The sequence below is a fragment of the Crinia signifera genome, chromosome 6 (genome assembly GCF_055691185.1).
Source record: "Crinia signifera chromosome 6, ASM5569118v1, whole genome shotgun sequence".
Lineage (NCBI taxonomy): Eukaryota > Metazoa > Chordata > Amphibia > Anura > Myobatrachidae > Crinia > Crinia signifera.
Window position 1 is genome coordinate 280,499,817 of NC_139222.1, and position 15,738 is coordinate 280,515,554.

The window sequence follows — 15,738 nt, forward strand, 5'->3', positions numbered from 1 at the left end:
ATCTTATTGGTTGCTGTGGATAACGCCTCCCCTTGTGTTCTTTAGAAGGTTTATACATTTCCCCATATTACCCCGGCGGTCTGTACAGACAACTTACACCCGGTCATCCAGCATATAGTAGCTACGGCGCTCGGTCTTGATGCACAGCACGTTTTCTGCAGACGTGTTGAAAAGCCGCAAGATGGCGCCCAAGTTCTTGTCCGTCATATCTGTCCCCAGGTCTACAGATTTAATACTGGAAATAAATGAAAAGGGTCAAATTTACCCCAAGCTCCAGAGAACATGCTTTGCAGTCCTTACCTGAGTGGCAGTAAATAGGCGGTGATTCAGGTGGGTTTGAAAAAGCAAACTGCTTCTTTAATGGACAACACCATGCTGCACTGCAGGTGAGGCAGATGTTACACGTGCAGAGAGAGTTAAATTTGAATAGGGGGTTCAAACTGATATTTATATCGCAGTGTAGAAATAATGCAGCCAGCATTTACCCTGCACCGAAACAAAATAACTCACCCAAAATGTCTCTCTCTCTGCACATGTTACATCTGCCCCACCTGCCGCGCAGCATGGTTTTGTCCATTAAAGGAGTTTGCTTTTGCAAACCAACATGAATTACCCCCATTTAGGTCGAAATGCATTGGGTTGACCACTGAAAGTCGACAAGGCTTAGGTTGACATGGCTAATGTCGACAGGGTTGGAAGGTTGGCACAAGCATTTGGTCGACAATGGCAGAGTCTTCAATGGCGAGGTCCTTGCCATTGTCAACCTAATGCTTGTGTCGACCTTCCAACTCTGTCGATCTTAGCCATGTCGACCTATTTCAGATATTGATCTAAGGAATGTCTACCTTCAATGGTCGACCCAATGAATGTCGACCTAAATAGGGTTTAACTAATGACCGTATCCCCTCCGTATTGCAGTAGATTTGTTATAGTCACCTGCTGACGTGGATGTCCCCTTTCCAGTTCTCCAACACTCCGTCGTACTCGTAGTAATTGATGACATATGCGTCGGTGACAGTTTTGCAGAGTTTAAATAAGCGTTTCTTCCACGAGCTCTGAAATCGGAAAGTGAATGTATGTAATCATTATCCAACGTCCAGCCGAATATTATCCTGCCCGGTACAAACAGTAACCTCCAGGATTGCCGGATGTTAGCTCAACATTGTCTCGGTCAACACTAAAAGATTCAGAAAGTGAGAGATTTGGTAAGAAATCTCCAGTTTGTTTAAAGCGGCAAATCATTTACACTGCAAAACCAGTTGGATTTTGCAGTGTAAATGATTGCCGCTTTAAAAAACCTTGAGATTTCTTCCCAAGGGGCCCATTTATCAAACCATATTTGCGGCGAAATCCCCGAAAACACCCGTTTTCTCCGATCCCTGCTGCCATCTCCCCTGCAGCGCCACCGGCCGCATCCCCCATAGGTTACTATGGGGGATGCGAAGCTGCCCGATGTATCAACATCGGGCAGCCCGGCTTCGCACCCCTGGGCTATCGCCATTCCATTCTGATATGGCGATAGCCCATTGTAGCCTATGGCTACACATCGCACTGCCCGAGCGGCAGTGCGGTCAGCGGGGGGGGGGGTCAGCGCATAACCGCGCATGCGCAGACCTACCGGCTTCCGGCTCCGGGCCTCGCAGGGACGGGCTCTTTTCTGAGCCCTGTTCCAGCCCCCTATCAGGAGATACATTCAGGTGAAATGATCGCATTTTACAATGCGATCCTGGGCGGTAATATTCCGCCCAGATCGCATTGTAAATGCGATCAATGGTAAATGGGGGCCCAAATCTCTCACTTTCTGAATATCTCATCCTATTGCATTTCCCCCAAAGTATTAGCCAACCAATCAGCTCTTGGCCATGATCTGGGGATGGATGCGGGTCAACATTTTAATTCTCTCCACTCTATGATAAATCTTCCCCTCAGAGAGTAAATGGATGAAAGGAGAGCTACAGTACAGCCTTGCCAAAATAATGTCAGTAAATCAAACATTAATGGATCCAAACAATGCAAGCATGCAGGGGGTGGGGGTGTGTGTGTGTGTGTGTGTGTGTGTGTGTGTGTGTGTGTGTGTGTGTGTGAGTGTGTGTGTGTGTGTGGGGTGGGAGGGGGGGGGGGGGAGTTCACAAAGAGCAAATTCCCAGAAATGATGATGAAATCAGTTCCTCATTGAAACCACAGCTTGTAAATGCGCTGGCACCGGTGCTGTCCAAATAACACACTGCCATAAAGACAAAGGGATGTATTTACTAAGATGGGAGTTGTACTGAAGATGAGATGTTGCTACGGGCAACCAATCAGATCCTGTCTATTATCTAGAGGGTGCTAAATAAGTAAATTTCCCCCAATAGATAGATTCTGCTTTGTTGCCCATAGTGACTCCCATCTTTGTAAAAGAAACCCAAAACGTCTCTCCTGGTGTCCCCCCCCATGAGGCCAGTGGTTTGGTCAGAAGATTAAGGGCCTGATTCGTTAGTGATTGGTCCCCAGTGTATACGCGCTGGGGGCCGCATGTATCGGTGTGCATGTTATGAGGCCAAAAATCTCCAGGGTATGTAAACTTTTGATCAGGGTCATTTGGGCAGTTTCTGTTGTCATTATGATTTAAAAAGAGTAAACACAGTTGTCTGATGATAAATGGCTTCTCCCAACCACTAACCATGAGTGACAGAAACGTTTGTGAGTTATCATTCATATTCCCTGACAAATGGCCAGAAAATCACACATTCTGCTAGGCCCGGGTATGTAACCTTATCAGCACAACTGTATATGCTGTGTATATTTATACTGAATTCTTTTAACTACAGATGAGCAGTGGTAACCCAATAAGATCATGTTTTTGAGCTTTCAGAATAACCGAGTAAATCCAATGTTGATTTCTACATTCCAACAGACAAAATCTTTGTCCGTCCTGTCCTGCGCCGAATGTCATGTCCAGCGATATATTTATTTACACTGATTGAGCTGTCTCCCTGGTATTCTAATATGTACCACACAAGGACCTCTTCTGGTTTCCGTGGCAGATTGAACAATGTGTGATATCCTTGTTATCACTCCTATAAAAATCAGCTGATTGGCTGAAGCACCATTGAGGATTTGACAGCAGTCACGAGTGGCAGTAGGGGCTGCATACAAAGTAATTACAGTAACACATCGGTGGTCAGTGGAATGGGACCCTGAGACCCCCCCCCCCCTTCCCCCATCATACGCTCAGCACACTATTATACTCTCCCTCCATGCATGAAATACCGCCTGTCGGCACATGTCGGCTAAAAAACCTGTGAAAACCCCATGTCGACCTTTTGCTGAATGCAGCCCGTTGGGAGGTGCGCTGTAGTCTAGCTGTTCTAGAATCTAAGTTTATGTTACCTGTTTATTGAGGAGGTAGTAAGGCGGAGACTTGAGTAGAATTCCTTGTTTAATCACTTTGTGATCTAGAAAGAAAAGATATTTTATAACTTTAATTTATACAGTGATGTTTCATAACGCCAATCGGTACAGTATCATGTGGACAACCGGTCCCAAATATATACCACCAGTGCCAAGACAGCAAGAGAGAGAGAACGCGAGAGAGAGAGAAAGGAGTGTGAGAGAGAGACGAGAGAGTGAGAGAGAGAGAGAGAGAGGAGTGTGAGAGAGAGGAGTGTGAGAGAGCCAGAGGGAGAGGGCAGGAGAGAGAGAAAGCGAGAGAGAGTGTGGGAGAGAGAGCGCGGGAGAGAGAGCGCGGGAGAGAGAGACGAGAGAGAGAGAGAGAGAGAGGAGTGTGAGAGAGCCAGAGGGAGAGGGCGGGAGAGAGAGAGAGTGTGGGAGAGAGAGAGGAGTGTGAGAGAGAGAGCGCAGGAGAGAGAGACGAGAAAGCGAGAGAGAGAGTGAGAGAGAAAGAAAGAGGAGTGTGAGAGAGAGCGCCAGAGAGAGAGAGAGTGCGTGGGAGAGAGAGAGCACGAGAGAGAGAGTGCGTGGGAGAGAGAGAGCACGAGAGAGTGCAAGAGACAGAGAGAATGCAGGAGAGCGCGAGAGAGAGAGAGTGCGTGGGAGAGAGAGCACGAGAGAGAAAGAGAGCGCAAGAGAGAGAGAATGCGGGAGAGCGCAAGAGAGAGCGCGCACCAGAGAGAGCGCGTGGGAGAGAGAGAAAGCGAGAGAGAGAGGAGTGTGAGAGAGAGAGAGAGGTGTGAGAGAGAGAGGAGTGAGAGAGAGAGGAGTGCGAGAGAGAGAGAGGAGTGTGAGAGAGAGAGGTTTGAGAGAGGAGTGTGAGAGAGAGAGAGGAGTGTGAGAGAGAGAGAGGAGTGCGAGAGAGAGAGGAGTGCGAGAGAGAGAGAGAGGAGTGTTAGAGAGAGAGGAGTGCGAGAGAGAGAGGAGTGTTAGAGAGAGAGGAGTGCGAGAGAGAGAGGAGTGTGAGAGAGAGAGAGGAGTGTGAGAGAGGGAGAGAGAGGAGTGCGAGAGAGAGAGAGAGGAGTGTGAGAGAGAGGAGTGCGAGAGAGAGAGGAGTGTGAGAGAGGAGTGCGAGAGAGAGAGGAGTGCGAGAGAGAGAGAGGAGTGCGAGAGAGAGAGAGAGGAGTGTTAGAGAGAGAGGAGTGCGAGAGAGAGAGGAGTGCGAGAGAGAGAGAGGAGTGTGAGAGAGGGAGAGAGAGGAGTGCGAGAGAGAGAGAGAGGAGTGTGAGAGAGAGGAGTGCGAGAGAGAGAGGAGTGTGAGAGAGAGGAGTGCGAGAGAGAGAGGAGTGCAAGAGAGAGAGAGGAGTGTGAGAGAGAGAGGAGTGCGAGAGAGAGAGAGGAGTGCGAGAGAGAGAGAGAGGAGTGTGAGAGAGAGAGGAGTGCGAGAGAGAGAGGAGTGTGAGAGAGAGAGAGGAGTGTGAGAGAGGGAGAGAGAGGAGTGCGAGAGAGAGAGAGAGCGTAGTGCGAGAGAGAGGAGTGTGAGAGAGAGAGGAGTGTGAGAGAGAGGAGAGAGAGCGTGCAAGAGAGTGAGAGATGAGTGTGAGAGAGAGCGCGTGCAGGAGAGAAAGAGAGCGCAAGAGATAGACCGCAAGAGAGAGAGCGAGGGAGAGAGAGAGCAGAGTGTGCGCGAGAGAGAGAGAGAGAGATAGACCGCAAGAGAGAGAGGAGTGTGAGAGAGAGAGTGTGCGAGAGAGAGAGAGAAGTGTGAGAGAGAGCACGCGCGAGAGAGAGAGAGAATAACAGTTTGCCATGTACACTACACAGCGGAGACACAGATTGCTCCAATAACATGCGTCTGATGATAGAGAACGTCTAGTTACCTGTCTGTGAGCTTCGCCTATTTGTGGCCATGTTATACCAGCTCGTTCCTCCTATAAAGCGAATGATTAGACATGAACGGCTGTAACAGGGTTATACAGGTACAGTGCTGAGTATACAGATGTGCTGACGGCCCAGTTATAGCATTAGAGCAGGACAGAGATTATATCCGGATACAGGTGACAACAAACTAGCTTATTGCTGGATCGGCCGTCGTCAGTGAACTTCCCAGGACTCTAGCCCCACTCGCCCTGTGCAAGTGCAGTGAGGTGACGTGATTACAGCCGGGCGGCCATTTAATGGGTGATCTATTAGACTGCGTCAGGCTGGAGTGTGTTACATATTAGGGGGAGAGATTCTGGGACTAGCACCAACAGGAACATCGCTGAATAAATTCCCATTTCCTGGTCAGTGTTCTAGGATCCAGCCCAGGGCCGGATTAAGCCTTCGGGGAGCCCAGGGCACTTTAGACAGGGGGGCCCCCTCCCACTTGTCATTACTGGCCGCTAACTGCACGGGAGAATATTACACTGTCAAAACACAGAGAAAAGGCAGTATAAACTGGGTCAATGGGTAGGGCAGCCAGCTCACTGTAGCAGGGGGGTGGGGCCATCACCGGGAGGGGAAAAGGGGCGGTCTGGGGCAGAGCCGCAGACGGGCTGCACTATTGGGGGCGTGTCTAATGTGATCGCTGCATTTTAGCCCAGTCCCCCACAGTGCAATGGCTGTATATCAGGTATTGCACTGCGGGGGAGCGGAGCTAAAATGCTGCGATCGCGTCATTTGACCCACGGGAGGTTTGCAAGTGATTGAGGGAAATGCGGGAGGGGGTATGTGTGTGTAAATTACTCAATCTGCGTCTCTGTAGTCCCCCCCGTGCCTCACTGAACTGGCTGCCCTGAGGAAGTAGGCAACCTTGATTTAATGTCAGGTGACAAAGGATCTGATCGCTGCTGTGCAAATTCGGACAGCGCTGATTATCGATATACTGTACTAGTGTAACGCCCTCCAGCGATGAAATCCTGCTACTGTTTGCCTTTGCATGCCATTTGAATGATAATTGACAGGAAGTAGGCATCTGGGGGTGGTAACTGACCGTCTGGTGGGAGTGTCAGGGATAAAATAGGTGTGGCCAAGCGTTTTAGGAGAGGGTGTGTGACATCAGCTCCGGGCTGGATCCTCCTGCATTAGGAGAGGGTGTGTGACATCAGCTCCGGGCTGGATCCGCCTGCATTAGGAGAGGGTGTGTGACATCAGCTCCGGGCTGGATCCGCCTGCATTAGGAGAGGGTGTGTGACATCAGCTCCGGGCTGGATCCGCCTGCATTAGGAGAGGGTGTGTGACATCAGCTCCGGGCTGGATCCGCCTGCATTAGAAGAGGGTGTGTGACATCAGCTCCGGGCTGGATCCGCCTGCATTAGGAGAGGGTGTGTGACATCAGCTCCGGGCTGGATCCGCCTGCATTAGGAGAAGGTGTGTGACATCAGCTCCGGGCTGGATCCGCCTGCATTAGGAGAGGGTGTGTGACATCAGCTCCGGGCCGGATCCGCCTGCATTAGGAGAGGGTGTGTGACATCAGCTTCGGGCCGGATCCGCCTGCATTAGAAGAGGGTGTGTGACATCAGCTCCGGGCTGGATCCGCCTGCATTAGGAGAGGGTGTGTGACATCAGCTCCGGGCTGGATCCGCCTGCATTAGGAGAGGGTGTGTGACATCAGCTCCGGGCTGGATCCGCCTGCATTAGGAGAGGGTGTGTGACATCAGCTCCGGGCTGGATCCGCCTGCATTAGGAGAGGGTGTGTGACATCAGCTCCGGGCCGGATATTCCTGTAATTCGCTAGGCGGGATTTCCCCATAGCGGGACGGCATCTATCTGATCGCTGGACGCTGCTAATTCACACAGCAGCGATCACTTGTGAATTGGGCCCAAAGATTCAACCAATCAGGGTAGGAGGAGCATTTATAGTCAGCCAATCACTAGCTCCCTAGTGGAGGGGACCATCATTATCCTTATCTGCGTGATTTGATGCCTAAAGCAAAATTAACCCCTTCCCGCCGCAGCCTGTTTTTGCCTTCCTGACAGAGCCCTTTTTTTCAAATCTGACAGGTATCACTTAAGTGGGGATAACTTTTTTTTGCTTTTACTTATCCCAGTGATTTTGAGATTGTTTTCTCGTGACACATTGTACTTCAAGTTAGTGGTAAATTTGGGTCGATACAGTCTGTGTTTTTTTGTGAAAAATACCAAAATGTCGTAAAAAAATGGAAAATTTAGCAATTTTCAAAATGTTAAATTTTCTGCTTGTGAGACAAATAATCATACCACTCAAAATAGTTAATAACTAACATAGACCATATGTCTACTTTATGTTTCCATCATTATTTCAACATCCTTTTAATTTTTTTGGACACTAGGAGGCTTAAAATATGAATAGCAAATTCTCAAATTTTCAAGAAAATTTCAAACACTGATTTTTTTAGGGACCAGTTCAGTTCTGATGTGACTTTGAGGGACTTGTATGTGAGACACCCCCATAAATGATGCCATTTCATAAACTGCACCCCTCACAGTATTCAAAACAGCATTTTGGAAGTTTGTTAACCCTTTAGGTGTTTCACAGGAATTAAAACAAAGTGTAGGTGAAATTTCAAAATTTCATTTTTTTTGCAGATTTGCAATTTTAATACATTTTTCTAAGGAACACAGTAGATTTTACTAGAGAAATGTGACTAAAAATTGATTCCCCCAATTCTTTTGTTTTCATAAATATCCTATATGTGGCCCTAGTGTGCACGTTGACCAAACCACAGGCTTCATAATAGAAGGAGCACCTACTTGATTTTGGAGCCTCCTTTTTATGAGATTATTTTTTAGGCACCATGTAGGTTTCTAGGCACCATAAGATGCTAAAAGTTAGGAACCCCCCCACAAGTGACCCCATTTTGCAAACTACACCCCTCAGGGAATTCATCTAGGGGTATAGTGTACATTTCAAACCCCCAGGGGTTTCACCAATTTTGATACAACTGGGCTGTGCAAATGAAAAATTAAATTTTTTACACAAAAATGCAGTTCTGGCTCCAAATTTGTCATTTTCACAAGGAATGAAGGAGACAAAGCACCCCAAAATCTGTGCCCCAATTTCTCCCGAGTACGGCAATGCCTCACATGTGACCAAAAAATACCATTTGGGTGCATGGCAGGACTCAGAAGGGAAGGAGTGATTTTTGGATTTTGCAGCTCAGATTCTGGTGGAATGTTGGTGGGTGCTATGTCGCATTAGCAAGACCCCCGAAGCACCAATACAGTGGAACCCCCCCACAAGTGACCCCATTTTGCAAACTACACCCCTCAGGGAATTCATCTAGGGGTATAGTGTACATTTCAAACCCCCAGGGGTTTCACCAATTTTGATACAACTGGGCTGTGCAAATGAAAAATTACATTTTTTACACAAAAATGCAGTTCTGGCTCAAAATTTTTCATTTTCACAAGGAATGAAGGAGACAAAGCACCCCAAAATCTGTGCCCCAATTTCTCCCGAGTACGGCAATGCCTCACATGTGACCAAAAAATACCATTTGGGTGCATGGCAGGACTCAGAAGGGAAGGAGTGATTTTTGGATTTTGCAGCTCAGATTCTGGTGGAATGTTGGTGGGTGCTATGTCGCATTAGCAAGACCCCCGAAGCACCAATACAGTGGAACCCCCCCACAAGTGACCCCATTTTGCAAACTACACCCCTCAGGGAAATCATCTAGGGGTATAGTGTACATTTCAAACCCCCAGGGGTTTCACCAATTTTGATACAACTGGGCTGTGCAAATGAAAAATTACATTTTTTACCCAAAAATGCAGTTCTGGCTCAAAATTTTTCATTTTCACAAGGAATGAAGGAGACAAAGCACCCCAAAATCTGTGCCCCAATTTCTCCCGAGTACGACAATGCCTCATGTGTGACCAAAAAATTGCAGGACTCAGAAGGGAAGGAGTGATATTTGGATTTTGCAGCACAGATTCTGGTGGAATGTTGGTGGGTGCTATGTCGCATTAGCAAGACCCCCGAAGCACCAATACAGTGGAACCCCCCCACAAGTGACCCCATTTTGCAAACTACACCCCTCAGGGAATTCATCTAGGGGTATAGTGTACATTTCAAACCCCCAGGGGTTTCACCAATTTTGATACAACTGGGCTGTGCAAATGAAAAATTACATTTTTTACACAAAAATGCAGTTCTGGCTCCAAATTTTTCATTTTCACAAGGAATGAAGGAGACAAAGCACCCCAAAATCTGTGCCCCAATTTCTCCCGAGTATGGCAATGCCTCATATGTGACCAAAAAATACCAGTTGGGTGCATGGCAGGACTCAGAAGGGAAGGAGTGATTTTTGGATTTTGCAGCTCAGATTCTGGTGGAATGAATGGTGGGTGCTATGTGGCATTAGCAAGACCCCGAAGCACGGTGAAATGATGAACCTAATAATCCATAGATGTGTGGTATATTTTAAAACACTCCTTTATACATAGGCCGGGTTTGTCGGGGCAAGTTTCACAGTGGAAAATAGTATCCTTTCTTATTCCCTTTTTATAGCAAACTTTGCACCTTTTTTGTGTCCTGCCCTTTCTTGCAGTGGAGGGGATTTCGTTAGGAAAATGCTGCCCTGGTACAATACGGGGGCCAGTACTAGAAGTACTGGGGCCCTCTGCCTGCTGGTTCCCAAATATTAGGCCCTTTATGACTTCCTCTTGAAAGTGCATAAATGTCCCCCTCTGGCTGGTAGAACGGAATAGCACGTAAGCGTTATACAGTGCCATCTGGATGATATACACGGCCAGCTTCTTGTACCAGATTTTTGTTTTCCGCAGGGGACTGTACGGCTTCAGTACCTGATCTGAAAGATCCACTCCGCCCATGTACTTATTGTAATCTAGGATACAATTAGGTTTTGAGGTGTGGGTACTGGTACCTCGTACAGGGATGGAGGTGGTACTGTCTCCATGAATTGTTGTCAGTATAAGGACATCCCTCTTGTCCTTATATTTGACCAACAACATATTTTCGGTGCATATTCCCCTGCTTTCACCCCTTCTCAGTACTTGGGCAATGTGTGTTTTTGGGAGGCCTCTTTGGTTCTTGCGCACAGTACCGCAAGCTGCTGTACCTCTTGAACCAAGGGCCTTAAACAGGGGGATGCTAGTGTAAAAGTTATCCACATAGAGGTGATAACCTTTATCCAGGAAGGGGTGCACTAAATCCCAGACAATTTTTCCACTAACACCTACGAGGGAGGGGGGGCATTCTGGCGGTTCAATTCTTGAATCCTTCCCTTCATATACCCTAAACCTGTGGGTGTACCCTGAGGTGCTTTCACACAGTTTATACATTTTTATGCCATACCTTGCCCTCTTACTGGGAAGGTACTGGCGGAATTTAACCCTTCCTTTAAAATGTATAAGGGACTCGTCGATACAAATACATTTTTCAGGGATGTACATCTCTGCAAATTTGGCACTGAAATGATCAATGACCGGCCTGACTTTGAATAGCCGGTCAAAGGTGGGATCATCTCTGGGTGGGCACTGTGCATTATCGGTGTAATGTAAAAATTTAAGGATTATCTCAAAACGAGTCCGAGTCATGGCCATACGGTAAAGTGGGGTGCTGTACAGAACATCTGTACTCCAATATTGCCTAATTTCTGGCTTTTTTACTATGCCCATATGTAACACCAGACCCCAAAACGTCATCATCTCTACTGCATCTACAGGGGTCCACCTAGCAAATGATGACGTGGGGTTTTGAGCAATAAACTGCTGGGCATATAAATTACTTTGGTCCACCATTAAATTTATAAAATCATCAGAGAAAAATAATTTGAAAAAGTCAATTTCTCTGAGACCTGTTGAATCAAATTGGATTCCTGGGATGGCCAAAAACTCAGGAACCTGGGGCTCAAAATTGTCTGGTGGTGGGGTCCATACGGGATCAATCATTTGGGGGGGGGTCTCAGCTGCTCTACGGGGGCGTCTTTGAGGGGGTCCCTCATCACTAGAGGAGGAAGAGGAGCTTAAGACGAATCCTTCAAATTCCCCGCTTGCATCACTGGCTGTGTCAGAGTCAGAGGCAAGCATGGCATATGCCTCCTCCGCTGAATACATTCTTCTGGATGACTGGGATGACATTTGGGATGACATTTGGGATGCCATTTTTATTTTTGTGTTTCTGTAAGTGTAATGTTTCAACACGTGTATAGTGTTGGGGGGTACAAACTTTATTTCAACACGGGGGGTATGTAGTGTGTAGTGTGTATGTCGTGCAGAAAAAAAAATACTTTATACAGGAATTTGATCCCAATAAAAAAAAAAAAAAATTGAAGGGGTTAAAAAAAAAAAAAAAGGTCCTGCGCCAAAAATTGAGCACAGATGTTGGTCAGTAACGTCCGTCACTGAACAGCGCTCAAAGGCAACAGGTGTAAAAACAATTTAAAAAAAAAAATACCACAGCACTCTCCAAAAAAAAAACAATTTAAAAAAACTGCAGAAAAAAAATGATATCAACCCTGTGCCAAAAATGCTGTTCAGTGATGTACGTCACTAATCAGCGGCCACAGGACACCCACAAAAGCAACGTGGGTGTAATAAACCACAGCACTCTCCAAAAAAAAAACAATTTAAAAAAACTGCAGAAAAAAAATGATATCAACCCTGTGCCAAAAATGCTGTTCAGTGATGTACGTCACTGATCAGCGGCCACAGGACACCCACAAAAGCAACGTGGGTGTAAAAACAAAACCCCACTGCAATCCCCCCCCCCAAAAAAAAACTGCAGATCAGTGATGCAGTGATGCGACACTGATTAGCAGTGAGGGGCAGCAGGCAGACAACTGTGGGTGCAACCTGACAGGGTATATATATAAAAAAAAAACCTGGACCCCCAAAAAGTTGCTGATCAGTTAATTAATTTAAACTGATCAGCACAAAAGGGGGGGCAGCAGTCAGTTGTACAGGCAGCACAACCTTTGGTGCAACTGACAGGTATATATATTAAAAAAAAAAAACCCAAAAAGTTGCTGATCAGCACAGATATACTGATCAGCACAAAAGGGGTGCAGCAGACACAAAATATAGCACTCTCTATCACTCTCTATCACTCTCTATCACTCTCTGTCACTATCTGTCACTATCTCTCACGATCTGTGACTCTATGACACTGCAGCAGCAGGACACAGGAAGTCACAAGATCCAGGAAGCATCCAACTGCTGGCAGCACGCTACCAGCGGTGATCAGCGGTGATCAGGTAAGTATCAGGCAAGGTTCAGGTATGTATATCACGACAGAGTGGCCGGTGACCGCTCTGCACGCAATTCCAGACCGGAATGGCGTCTGCAGCGCAGTCACCGTTAGTTTAAATGGCGCGCCTTGGCTGTGATTGGTCCGTCGGTCCGACGGACCAATCACAGCCTTGGGGGCAGGTGGGGTGAGGTGTCGTCGTCACCGATGACCCCCTCATGCCCCCTCACACCCGGCGGTGATTGACACCTGTGTTACCGAGCGTCTGATTCGCCGGTAACACAGGAAAACGCTGCGAATGGCTGTTCACATTGAACAGCCAATCACAGCGATCGCCAACAGGGGGGCGGCATCGCCGCCCCCCCTGGGCATGCAGGGACATGTCTGCTGTCAGGGACAGCAGACATCGTCCCTCTGTCACTGCGTATCTAGACGCAGTGGCACTTTGAAGTCATGACGTATATATACGTCATGTGTCGGGAAGTACATCCCGGCCATGACGTATATATACGTCAAATGTCGGGAAGGGGTTAAAAACAGCGTCTCGCCACTAAAATAATTTATTTATTTTTTAACTGATAAAAGCTCGATAGACGTCTTATATAAGATACATAAACCGGTTAATTGTTATAAAACTTCTTACTGAATGAAATACAAAACAAAAATAATAATGTACAAAACTTCCTGTTGCCTGGGGATTTCAAAAATAATATACTTAAGACATGGCCTGGGGCTCTTTAAGGCATTGGCGGCCCAAGGGCGGATATTTATAAATGAAATATGCCTTACACATGTACTTGCCCAATCAATCTTCTTCCTCTCCAGGAGAAGCCCATAGAGGAGGTGCGGGTGGGTGGAGATGGGGAGGGGCTAGTCACATCATTAGGCCATATCCCCTTGCATGAAAAATGACACAACAGGTGAGCATTTGCATAGGGGTGGGACAAAATCATAGAAATGTGTCACTGGGCCCTGCCCCCTTCTAATTATCTCTGCATTCTGCCAACTTCACTAGGAACTCAGCCGGCAGCGAGAGGTGTTCTAACTCTTCCGGGGGTACTTGGAACTGCCCTAAACATCAGGTGTCTTCCGCTGGATCTGGGAGAGTAGGCAAAGATTTCCTTACAGCTAGACCATACATTTAAGTTGACTTAGTTTAGAATACAGGAGGGGGGGGGGATTTAGAATACACATGATAACACACTGTAGTAGTGCCCCTTATACACATTATGGGGTTTATTCTAGTTCATTCTTTCTGACAAAATCCTTCTTAGATGGACAAAACCATGTGCACTGCAGGGGGGCAGATGTAACATGTGCAGATAGAATTAGATTTGGGTGAGTTATTTTGTTTCTGTGCAGGGAAAATACTGACTGCTTTATTTTACACTGCAATATAGATCTCACTTTGAAGAAAAACCCCACCCAAATCTAATTAACACTGCACAAGTAACATCTGCCCCACCTGCAGTGCACATGGTTTTGTCCATCTAAGAAGGATTTTGTCAGAAAGAATGAACTAGAATAACCCCCATGCCACACTGTACTAGTGCCCATTATACACATTATGGCACATCGTAGTAGTGCCCATTATACATATTATGCCACACTGTACTAGTGCCCATATACACATTATGGCACATCGTAGTAGTGCCCATTATACATATTACCGTGTTTCCCCGATAATAAGCCCTACCCCGAAAATAAGCCCTACCCTGGCTTTTGATGACTGGTCCAAAATAAGCCCTACCCCGAAAATAAGCCCTATCAAAATTCACATTACCCGAGTGCGTTCACCAATTTCAATACCCTCAGGTCCACTCTAACCCCCGCTAACCCCCTTCACCGCCGCTTGAGGGATGCTGTACAGTACAATGCTGTTCTGCCGTTGAATACCCCAGCTCCAGGTCCCAGGGATGCATCGCGCCCTGCGCATGATGTCACTGCGCTCATCACGCGGCTTCTGTACATGGCGGGAGCGGATAGCAGCGGTGCCGGTGGAAAGCAAGAAGAACAACTGGAACTGGAAGAAGGTTGTAGGTGAGGAGCAGGGCCGGGGGCATGGTGCTGTAACTGGGGGCTGTGAAAGCAGGACTGGGGGCATGGTGCTGTAACTGGGGGCTGTGAAAGCAGGACTGGGGGCATGGTGCTGTAACTGGGGGCTGTGAAAGCAGGACTGGGGGCAAGGTGCTGTAACTGGGGGCTGTGAAAGCAGGACTGGGGGCAAGGTGCTGTGAAAGAAAGACTGGGGGCATGGTGGCTATAAAAGCAGGACTGGGGGCATGGTGGGCATGTTAATTAAAATAAGCCCTACCCCGAAAATAAGCCCTAGGGTGCTTTTTGTTACAAAAAAATAAATAAGACAGTGTCTTATTATCGGGGAAACACGGTATGTTGCACTGTAGTAGTGACCCTTATACACATTATGCCACACAGTAGTAGTGTCCCTTATACACATTTTGTTGCACTGTAGTAGTGCCCCTTATACACATTATGCCACACTGTAGTAGTGCCCCTTATACACATTATGCCACACCATAGTAGTGCCCATTATGCACATTTTTCCATAATGTGGTAGTGCCCATTATACATATTGCCCACATTAGTAGTAGTAGTAGTAGTATTCCATGTACACAGTATGCCACAGAGTAGTAGTGCCCATTATAGGCATTATGCCACACAGTAGTGCGTATTATACACATTATTCCCCACAATAGTGCCCGTTATACGCATCATTCAATTGGAATCAGTACATCTGTCAGACCACACTTAGGTCTACAGTCATTAGGTCGAACCCACTAGGTCGACTGGCAGGAAGGTCGACCTGACTTAAGGTCGACATGGGCCAAGGTCGACATGACTTAAGGTCGAATTTGCATAAAGGTCGACATGAGGAAGGTCGACTGGCCATAAGGTCGACATGGGTTTTTCACCGTTTTTTGACCCGAAAGTCGACATGGACACAGTTGGCAATGAGAATCGGACCCTCGCATTGCTCGCTTCGCTCGCAATGCTTCGGGCACGGTGGCTCGCTTCGCTCGCCACAGCTTTAATAACCTCCTCCACGCCCTAGTGGATGGTAGGGCATGAAATACCGCCTGTCGGCACATGTCGGCTCAAAAAACAGTGAAAAACCCATGTCGACCTTATGACCAGTCGACCTTCCTCATGTCGACCTTTATGCAAATTCGACC

General features: G+C 47.2%; 1 protein-coding gene across 6 annotated transcripts in view; it reads right to left on the bottom strand.

Annotated features, from left to right (window-relative positions):
- PLEKHS1 (pleckstrin homology domain containing S1) overlaps window positions 1-15,738 on the bottom strand; it is a 60,568-nt gene that overhangs the window by 14,309 nt on the left and 30,521 nt on the right. For all 6 annotated transcript variants that reach the window (XM_083149769.1, XM_083149768.1, XM_083149766.1 and 3 more), the window contains exons 2-5: window positions 5,253-5,303; window positions 3,373-3,437; window positions 937-1,055; window positions 98-235 (exon numbers count right to left, since the gene is read on the bottom strand). In XM_083149769.1, coding sequence (XP_083005895.1) covers window positions 98-235; window positions 937-1,055; window positions 3,373-3,437; window positions 5,253-5,283 — 353 coding nt within the window. In that variant the 5' untranslated portion in view covers window positions 5,284-5,303. The remainder of the gene's footprint in view (window positions 1-97; window positions 236-936; window positions 1,056-3,372; window positions 3,438-5,252; window positions 5,304-15,738) is intronic.